The 11237-nt window shown below is 43.0% G+C and overlaps 1 protein-coding gene across 2 annotated transcripts in view; it reads left to right on the plus strand.

The window, feature by feature from the left end:
- CNP (2',3'-cyclic nucleotide 3' phosphodiesterase) overlaps positions 1-10059 on the plus strand; it is a 30595-nt gene extending 20536 nt beyond the window's left edge. For both annotated transcript variants that reach the window (XM_063959403.1, XM_063959404.1), the window contains exon 4: positions 4416-10059. In XM_063959403.1, coding sequence (XP_063815473.1) covers positions 4416-4883 — 468 coding nt within the window. In that variant the 3' untranslated portion in view covers positions 4884-10059. The remainder of the gene's footprint in view (positions 1-4415) is intronic.
- The last annotated feature ends 1178 nt before the right edge of the window (positions 10060-11237 follow it).

Genomic DNA, 11237 nt, shown 5'->3' on the forward strand with positions numbered 1-11237 from the left:
AGGGCGATCCGGTATGCACTCCTTCAGATTCAAACCATGGTACAGGGTCATCCAGTTCGTGTGCAGTCCGACAGTGCCACAGCAGTGGCTTACATCAACAAACCAGGAAGAACTCGCAGCTGGTCCACCATGAGAGAAGTCGCTCAGATTCTCACGTGGGCGGAACGTTGGTTTCCAGTAATATCCGCAATTCACATTCCAGGAGTCGAGAACTGGGAAGCAGATTTTTTGAGTCGTCACACGATTCATCTGGGAGAATGGGAACTAGTGGCCCGCTGGGGAATGCCCGACGTAGACCTAATGGCGTCTCGCCTCAACAAGAAGCTTCCTCACTACGGCTCGCGAACTCAGGATCCTCAAGCATTTATAATCGATGCTCTAACCGCTCCGTGGCAGTTTCAACTGGGATACGTGTTTCCGCCAATTCCACTGCTTCCACGTCTGCTTCATCGCATTCGGCGAGAAGGTCTTGCAATAATTCTGGTGGCTCCAGATTGGCCGCGCCGACAGTGGTACACTCTTCTGCGCAGCATGGTCGTCGGAGACCCCTTTCGTCTCCCCCTGCGACCAGATCTTCTTCTTCAAGGGCCTTGTCGCCACCCAAATTTTAAGTCGGCTGGCTTTGACGGCTTGGTTCTTGAATCCAACATTTTAAAAGCAAAAGGTCTTTCTCATTCTCTTGTACAGACGATGATTCAGGCTAGGAAACCGGTGACTTCTGGCATTTACCATAGGGTATGGCGTATTTACATTGCTTGGTGCGAAAAGTGGGGCTTGACTCCGCATTTGTTTAGACTTCCTCGCCTGCTATCTTTCCTTCAGGAGTGTTCACCAAGGTGATGGCAGAGATGATGCTTCTAATCTGCAAACATGGAGTGAACATAATTCCGTACCTGGACGATCTCCTGATAAAAGCACCGTCCAGGGAAAGGTTGCTGGACAGCATTGTTCTCTCAACCAAACTTCTCCAGGATCATGGGTGGATTCTGAACCTTCCGAAATTACACCTAGAGCCAACACTGAGGCTCTCATTCCTGGGAATGATATTGGATACGGAGTCGCAGAAGGTGTTCCTTCCTTTGGAAAAGGCATTAGTAATCCAGTCAGTGGTTCGGGATGTCCTGAAGCCAACCCGGATATCGGTGCATCTATGCATTCGCCTTCTGGGGTAAATGGTGGCCTCTTACGAGGCTCTTCAATACGGAAGGTTTCACGCAAGACCCTTCCAGGTCGATCTGTTGGACAAATGGTCCGGATCGCATCTTCACATGCACCAGAGGATCTGTCTGTCGCCAGAAACCAGGATCTCCCTTCTGTGGTGGCTACAGACTTCTCACCTCGTCGAGGGTCGGAGGTTCTGGATTCTGCTAACTATAGACGCAAGCCTCAGAGGTTGGGGAGCAGTCACTCAGGGGGTGCAGTTTCAAGGAAGATGGTCCAGTCAGAAAGTCGCCCTTCCAATCAACATTCTGGAACTCGGGGCCATATACAACGCCCTTTTGCAGGCCTCACATCTTCTTCAAGATTGGGCCATTCAGGTCCAGTCGAACAATGTGACGGCAGTAACGTACATAAACCGACAGGGCGGAACGAAAAGCAGAGCAGCAAAGTCAGAGGTGTCAAGAATTCTCCTCTGGGCAGAGAGAAATGCTGTGGCGTTGTCAGCAGTCTTCATTCCGGGAGTAGAAGACAACTGGGAAGCAGGCTTCCTCAGCAGACACGACTTGCACCCGGGGGAGTGGGGCCTTCACCCGGAAGTGTTCAGGTGCTTGACAAGTCGATGTGGATATCCACAGATCGACATGATGGCCTCTCATCTCAACAAGAAGCTCAGGCGGTATTGTTCCAGGTCGAGAGACCCACAGGTGGTGGCGGTAGATGCCCTGACGACTCCTTGGGTCTATCAGATGGTGTACGTGTTTCCTCCACTTCCTCTGATCCCAAGAATTCTAAAGAGAATAAAAAGGGAAAAGTTTCAAGCAATTCTAATTGCTCCGGACTGGCCAAGAAGGGCCTGGTACGCGGACCTTCTGGAGATGATCCTTGAAGATCCATGGCCTCTCCCTCTTTGCGAGGATCTTCTGCAACAGGGCCCGTTCGTCTATCGGGACTTACTGCGGCTACATTTGACGGCATGGAAGTTGAACGGCTGATTCTAGCCAGGAGAGGGATCCCTAACAAGGTTATCCAGACTATGATCCAAGCCAGAAAGGAGGGAACGTCTAAGCATTACCATCGTATTTGGAAGAAATACGTCTTTGTGTGAGAGCAGAAAATTTTCTGCGGTGAAATTCCATCTAGGACGGTTCCTGCTTTTTCTACAAGCAGGAGTGGATGTGGGCCTACGTCTGGGCTCCATAAAAGTCCAGATTTTGGCCTTGTCCATTTTCTTTCAGAAATAATTGGCTTCTCTCCCTGAGGTCCAGACGTTCTTGAAAGGTGTTATACACATCCAACCTCCCTTTGTGCCTCCCACGTCACCTTGGTATCTTGATTTGGTGCTACATTTCCTCCAATTGTACTGGTTTGAGCCGTTACAGGAGGTGGACATAAAATATCTTACGTCACACTGTTGGCCTTGGATTCAGCAATACGTGTGTCGGAGCTGGGGGCGTTGTCTCACAAGAGTCCCTACCTAATTTTCCATGAGGACAGAGCTGAACTCAAACTCGTCAGCAATTTCTTTCTAAGGTGCTGCTAATTCTCAAGCCTCTGGAAGTCTCCGTCGCTACGGGTAACACCAGCTGTATTTAATTCCTTCTCCCCAGGGAACTTTGCACACTGGTTCAGTCCGGGATTCTTTGTGGACACTTACCAGCAGCCATTACTAATTTATTCTCAGCTCCATCTATGCCCTAAAGTTCATGTTTACATTTGAATTTTATGTTTCTGTTTTTAGCATGTGATGTTTAGATAATAAATTCTATGTTATTTTATTGAAATTCATCCAAAGTCATTCATTATTATTGGAGAAACACATAGCGCCAGTTCTTATTTTCTCTTTACATTATTCCACGGCAAGTTTGCCATGTCCAAAATCTGTACAGGCCCACTCTACTAGATCGGTGGGTTCTTCCTGGGCGGCTGCCCGGGGTGTATTGGCTTTACAGCTACTTAGCTCTGTCGAGCAGCTACTTGGTCAGATACGAACACGTTTGCTAAGTTCTACAAGTTCGATACTTTGACCAAACTGAAGGTCCTCAGAAGCCAATCAGTTCTGCAGGAACCTCAGCACTCTCCCACCTGGTTTGGGAGCTTTGGTACATCCCCATGGTACTAAATGGACCCCAGTATCCTCTAGGACGTTGGAGAAAATAGGATTTTAATTACCTACCGGTAAATCCTCTTCTCGTAGTCCGTAGAGCATGGGTCTTCATCCTGTGGCCCTCCAGCTGCTGTGAAACTACACATCCCAGCATGCCCTGCCACAGTTTTGCTATTAAGGTATGCTAAAACTGAGGCAGGGCATGCTGGGATGTGTAGTTCCACAGCAGCTGGAGGGTCGCAGGTTGAAGACCCATGTCGTAGAGGATACTGGGCGCCTGCCTAGTGCTTCGTTCTTCCTGCACTGTTACTTGGTTAAGTAACGTTGTTTCAGACATTGCTGTTCCTGTTTTCAAGTTTGGTTAGCTTGGCTTTCCTCTTGGTGTGTGTGTGTGTGTGTGTGTGTGTGTGTGCTGGTTCGGAATCTCACCACTATCCTTATCGATCCTTCTCTCGAAGTATGTCTGTCTCCTCGGGCACAGTTTCCTAGACTGAGTCTGGTAGGAGGGGCATAGAGGGAGGAGCCAGCATACACGATCAAATTCTTAAAGTGCCCATGGCTCCTAGTGGACCCGTCTATACCCCATGGTACTAAATGGACCCGAGTATCCTCTACGGACTACGAGAAAAGGATTTACTGGTAGGTAATTAATTAAATCCTATTTTATGATCCACGTGGACTACGTTTGGGAACAGTAACCTGGACCAAGGCACCTTGCCCGAAGCATGGCGAGCCATGCGAGGGGACGCGGTGCACTAATTGGGGTTCCCGGTCACTGTACTGTGAAAACGACACCAAAAGAAGTTTTAAAAACTCAAGTTGACCTGTCGACCTAGACCATGTCACCTAGAATCCCTGTTAACCTAGTTAATGTCAACCAATAGTGGTCGACCTAGACACTGTTGACCTAAGTGTGGTCGACCTTCAATACCACACCCATAAATGAGGAATGGTGGTAACTAACAGAATGACTGAGTAGTTATTCACTAACTGTATAAATGTGCAGCACAGCCACAAATAAAGTCTTGCACTATATTGGTGAAAGCTGATTGGTTATGTGTTACAGCGTATGTTAATGTGACAAATTTGTTGTCTCCAGTGTAGTATCTTGCTAAACACTTTTAATCTTTCTTTCCTCTGCTTTCTCTAGGCTGTGAAGAAGGCCTATGCGAAAGGTTACACACTCCATATCACAGCCTTATTCGCCACCCCCAGGACAGCAGGAGCACAAGTAGAACTCACAGAGGACCAGCTACTAGTATGGCCTGCAGATGCTGAGAAAGAAGTGATGCCTAAGGACACCTTTCCCCGGGGAAGTCGTGCCCATATCACTCTGGGCACTGCAGCTGAAGTGGAGGATGTTCAAACTGGCGTTGACCTTCTGGAGTTCATAAAATTGCAGCAAAGTGGGAGAGAGGGGGAGGGAGAGGGAGAGGGAGAGTTTGCCGGGTCCGTCAGTGGCAAAGTCTCTTACTATGATAATGGTATGTGGATGCTTAACCTGGCCAGAAAGATTGAAGTAAAATCCATCTTTTCAGGGTACTATGGCAAACCAGGTGTCAGTGTCCCACTGCGGGGTGGCAAAAAAGGCCTTTTACATCAGTGTCAAATTGTGTAACAAAGTAAGCACTAAAAAAAAAAAAATAAACCCACTTGGTTTGGACCTGGAAACTTTTAAACAACTTTTGCTTTTTAAGGGGCCCATTTATCATTTCATGTTTTTCAGGGATTAGCTGCAAATATTAGGTAACGCCCAAATGTAAGGAGGAGGGACCACAGAAAGTATTGGAGATCACCCATAGATTTCTATGGGGGATGCGATGCGGCCCTATTTACCAATATCCGGAATGTGATGGATTCCCGATATTGGCCCCCGCAGCTTCAGATGGCGGTAGCTGGGCTACACATTGCAAATGTAGCCAGCCTAGGGTTCCCCCAGAAGCCTCCCCAGAAGTGGCCTCTGTGCTTGTGCGGTCAGAGCTGACCAAGCATGCACAGACCACCCGCCAGCCATGCCAAGACATCGCAGGGACTGGCTCCTTTTCGGAGCCCCTGTGCTGCATAATGCATCAACACGATGTGATTGCATATTGCAATGTGATCCCATTGAATATGCAGTCTATGATAAATGGGCCTCTAACTATCAAAGTGCCACTTAATGTTTAATATTATGTAGTAATTTATATCCCACATACTGTGAATATGAAGGTACAGCACTGTATGATGGTACAAAGGTATAATATAAAAGTGCTTTCATACTTGCTGCCTTCCACAGTATTACGTGTTCTAGTCTGTAATAATAGCTACATATAGATCATATAATTAGTGTTAACTTTCCCAAGTCAAAGCGACCGTGTACTCTAAATGTGCACTTTAAAATAAAAACGATATATTAACTTTGGTTTGTAAAACTGATGGTGTCCGTAATATTAGACTATCTCCAATCTATCTTTCTAAATAATCTGTGACCATTCGGCAGCTCTCTCAGACGTGTGTATCTATGCAATGACGTGCAGACAGCATACTGTATGTCCTGTTTATTCTATTTGGGTTGGGTAGGCGTTACAGACACTGGGGATCTCCTCTTCATAAAGGAAGATTGTTTCACCTTATAGGAAAGTATGTGATTATTTTGAGGATTTAAAATATCTTAAAGACATGTTAAGGTGAAAATAGCAATTAGATTGAATTTTGTTTATTCTAAATGTGTGGGGGGGGGGGGGGGGGAATCTAGTCCATAGGAAAATAAAATGATGTAACTCATGGCATCTAGATTTGATAGTTTTTCTAGTTCGGTTTATAAAGCGTAACCAAATATCTGAGTTCTCCTGTGCCTTAAGTTTCTTCCATGTCCATGAATTAATCCTTTAGAATTTACATTTGCAGCCCCTCTGAACTAGGTTCCCCTAAATTAGGATTTTTCCATCAGATCTTTGATTTGATTCTACAGTTGCATTTAGCAAATTTGATTGATTAGCAAGCAACAATGTCCCACAATGATTATGCATTTTCATAAAAGAAAAAAAGATGGATACTCGTTATATTAATGTTATTTAGGGATGGTCATGAACACCGTTTAATTCAAAAGGTTGGTTTAAGATATGAATTGTCAAGGCACAATTTTGTAAGGATGTAAAATTGCTCTTAGCTGCCCAGCTTAGAATAACATACCCTCCAACTGTACCTTTTTAGCAGGTACTGTACCTTTTTTTTTTTATATATGGTCTGTACTGATTTCTGGCTCTCCAAACTTCCATTGAAAGTATAGGAAAAGGTACCCATGGCCACACCTGCTTTTCGGATTTTTGTGTGTAAAATGTTGGAGGGTATGGAATAACTGTGTTTTGGAAAAAATATTTTATTTTTTTTCTAATTCTTGTAAGTTTGATGTACAGTATACAATAAGTCACACGTAGCACATATATAGAATGATTTAGTAACTGGACTCCTTAAATGTAAACAGATCAAACTACTTGTTATATAAACAGGGAATATCTAATGAAGTGGATGTCCAAAGTGTACAACCACATTAAGGTGGAACTGAAGTCATAGGGGCTCATTTATCAATAAGTGATTAAAACTCGCTGTGAATGATAAATGTAGCTCCACTGTCATGTACTCAGCTCCTAACTGTCATGTGTTTGAAAAATGACAGTTATGAGCTGATTGGCTGGAGCATCATTTATCATATGCAACAACTTTTAGCATTCACAATAAGTTTTATCGCTCTTGATAAGTGGGCCCCATTTTCTTATGAAAGAGAAGCAGAGAGTAGCAGCCTGTTCTTCTCTCACCTCTTGCTTAGGCCTCAGCAGCAGAAGCTCTGACATATAGTGTAACTACTGTAGTCTCTGCTGTGTTGTGTACGGTGCAGTTCTACCTGAATGTGTGGGTGGCCGTTGGGCTTATCCATATGAACATTATGAGAACTGTTCTGTCTGTTGCATTTTCAATTAGGATCAATAAGAACCATGTTAAAAGTACAGTAAAACATGTAGACAAGTTAGTGGCATAGCTGAAGAGAAAAGGTAAAGCTAGTTCCACTGCACATGAAAATACCAGACCCGACACACACAGCGGGCGATGGTAGGTATGGCATGTTCTCTTCTGGAAGTGAAAATGTCCTCTCTAGGCACCTGTAACATACTGCAAAGCTAAAATTCATTCAGTGCTTCATAGTTTGCTCCAAACAATTTTTTATTTTTTTTCCGTTTAGAAGGAAATTTGTTTTACATGGATTGTGTGTTTTTTCAGTGTTTTTTCAGTGTTGTCACCATAAATGCCCAAGTGCTTAGTGTACAGTATATGACAGACTGTATACTGTTGCAAATTTACATGCACAAGAGTTATGTTGCTTAATGTTATTTTTTTTTTGTTTTGTTTTGTATGTGTGTGTTTAATGATAGCCATGGTGTGATTTGGGTTTTCAATTCTCCCCATATGAGTGTAACGGTGGAGATTAAATTACATTTTGCTCATTTTAACACGTAAAGTTGTGTTCATAGGTGAATCTTCTGTGACTATGTGCTGCTTCTCCTGGATATGAAATGGAACCTATGAAAACAGACTTAATGGCGTTTTAAACATTTAGCCACCCTTAATATTTTCATTGACTTCACCCAGGCCTAATGTACAGTAAAAAGCAGTCATGTAATTGTTCACAACTTTCGCTGCAACTATTTACAGCCTGCTACAACTTGAAAACGCAGCCGTCTTACCATTATGAAGCCCTTTTATATCCTATGGATCTTGATATTGGGATGTCTCAAGGGCAAACCAGGAGTAATGATTTGCGTTAAGCAGTTATCATTAATGAGTAATTAGTAATCTACGTACTTGCAGCAATAGTTGTACCGGTTTCCTCTGCACGATTCTACTTCTCTCTATAACCACATTTCAATGTTGGTACACTGTATGGCCCGAAAGAGCCGAAAGTGCCTTACCTGAAATCACAAAATGTCTAGTGGCAGGAAATAAACCATTATATTTGGGAACCTATTAGTGACATTTGTCACATGACTGGCTTAGTGCGGTCATCCGCTTGTGATCTTACAGCTCACCTGAATGACGATATCTGTACAATAGAGGGTAAGTGTCTGTACACACACACTGTAAAAGTGCAGCGAATCTCCTGGTGCATACATCTGTTCAGTGAATGAATGCATACAGCGGGGTGCGGTCATAATACCGTCAGAAGAACCCCATACAGCCTATAGATAGATGGTCTCTGTGACAGATGGATGCAGCTGCGTGCACTGGAAGTAAAAAACAAAAACCACACCATGGTTTACCCAGTGATGATTTAATATTAACATTTCAGTTGGTTTGGTTTAAAGGCATTTTCTATGTTGAACATCTTACTTTGGTTAATAGTTCACATGTGGCTTTAACTCTTTCATATATTCTCTTTTAAAAAGTACGTCCAATATTGGCATAACTGCAATCTAAAAGGGATGAAAACAATACATTCCAGACTATGAAACCCTGCTGATCAGTATGATGTGTAATGGATAGCTGTGAGAATGTACTATTATCTTTACTTTTTGGGTTTCAGTAGTACACATTTTTGTAATAAAGATGGGTCTTTTATAGCAATCTGAAGTTCTATTGCCGTGCAGTGAGACATTCTAAAGGTGCATTCACGCAGTGAGATATTGACTATGCGATTTCCATGAACTCCCCCAGAGCCCAGAAGCACTGATAATGACTATATGTACCTTCGATTTTGACTAAGTGACAATTTTGACTATACTTTGTACGTGTTGGTTATGCGTGACCGGCGGCCAGGAGACAGACGGTAATCATACCGGCGGCGGTATGCCGGGGCAGGGCTACAAGCCCCTGTGGGCTCAGTGGCAAGCTGTGCTCACCACAGGTTCTATTCCCACTCTGTGGGTGTCATGGACACCCACCGGTGGGAATAGTCCCTGCTGGTTGGCATGCCAACTGTCGGGATTGTTAGTGGTCGGGATGTAGGGGGAGGTATTGAGACCGCCGGTCATATAACTACATCCCCATTGCACTTGATTGTACACTATATAGTCAAGATTGACTTACCTGCACAGTCTATCTTTCCCTGCGATACCGACCCCACTGGAGTGCGCATCGGTATCTCAAGCTGCCTAACACCAGTGCGTTTTGCACTAACTTTCCTTGCGATTTCGGCTATATGGTGAAAATTACAAGGATAAATCTCACCATGTGTACACACCTTAAGTGCCAAGAGAGCAGTACCCTGGGGCCATTCTTGATATTCCAGATGAATGGTGAATGACATCTGTACTTCATGTACTCAGTACTACATAGTAATTTAGAATTTTTTTTTTGTCTGGGAAATTTTTTACGGATCTTACTAGTTCAGATATTTCTGGTTTACACACAAGCTACGTTCTTTATCCTTTTATAATTTAGGAAAATGTATAATTCTATCAACTAGCACCTGTTCATTTTGGTACAGTACAAAGGGCTCTAGATGTGCCTATGTATAACCATTTTGTGGGCTGAACTGAAAGGAATGAGAATACAGCTAATCAATTCAGTAGGAGCTAGTAACAATTGACAAATGAGACATATGATGCCTCAAAATAATCACAAGCTCTTACTTAATAGATAGGCTCCGTATCATTAGTGCCTTTTAAAGGATCATTGGTTAGTTCCTGTCTCATAACCTCTTACTGCTAATTGTACTCAACACCAACAACAAAAAAAGTGAAATGACTAAACACGTCTTAAATATGTTACCAACATCTTTAATAAAACAAATAAACAACATGTTAAGTATTGTGTCAAGTAAATGTGTGCTGGTGTTTGTAATGTTCCAATCATCCTCTGTTTGCAAAAGGACTGCATATTCTTTGGGGGGGGGAGGAGGGGGGGGGGGGAATATTCACTTTAACCAATTGCCATGCCGGACCTATTCAATTAGCGGGAATTACCCTGCACATGAACCCCCGATATTGGCATGAACCTTGCAACTTCATGCACTGCGAGGTAAGGTCTGCAAGCAAATGGCAAAGTCGGGGGTTCATGCGCGGGCAAAACCCATTGGTTCCACAGTTTACTCAGAATCAGTGGGTTTCCGTGACGTAATTTTAATTGAATAGCCCTTCCCTGTGCCACAGGGATTTTAGCTGGCAATTAGCCGCAGGAACAATTAAGCAGAATCAGTGGGTTTCCGTGCGGTAATCCCCAATTTTGGGCATGCGAAAAGGGCTATTTAATTGGCCAGCCTTTCTCCACGCCACAGGGATTTTAGCCGGCAATTAGCCTCAGGGTTTATTGAATAGCCCTGTTGATGTGCTAGTGTGTTTTACACGTTCCAAACATAATTGCTTTATTTGCATTATTTAAAAATATAATTATTTAAAATTGACCCATTAGTTGTCAAAGATTTAGCACAAACAATTTAATTTAGAACCCGAACACAAAAGTTTAAGAAGCAGGGTTACTGTAAAATGTTAAATGTAGTGTCTTTTTCTTTGGCTCTATGCCTATTGATATACGTACTATATGTGGTAGTAGTTTACAAGTCTGACTATATACAATACTGTGTAAAGTTTAAGGCAGGCGTGGAAAAAATGCTGCAAAGTAAGAATGTTTTAAAAAAAATAGAGATGTTAATATAGGTTGAGTCTCCCTTATCCAAAATGCTTGGGACCAGAAGTATTTTGGATATCGGATTTTTCCGTATTTTGGAATAATTGCATACCATAATGAGATATCATGGCGATGGGACCCAAGTCTAAGCACAGAATGCATTTATGATTCATATACACATTATACACACAGCCTAAGGTAATTTTAGCCAATATTTTTAATAACTTTGTGCATTAAACAAAGTGTGTGTACATTCACACAATTCATTTATGTTTCATATACACCTTATACACACAGCCTGAAGGTCATTTAATACAATATTTTTAATAACTTTGTGTATTAAACAAAGTTTGTGTACAAGATCTTATTGACATTG

Source organism: Pseudophryne corroboree, chromosome 3, assembly GCF_028390025.1.
Source record: "Pseudophryne corroboree isolate aPseCor3 chromosome 3, aPseCor3.hap2, whole genome shotgun sequence".
In the NCBI taxonomy this organism is placed as follows: Eukaryota; Metazoa; Chordata; class Amphibia; order Anura; family Myobatrachidae; genus Pseudophryne; species Pseudophryne corroboree.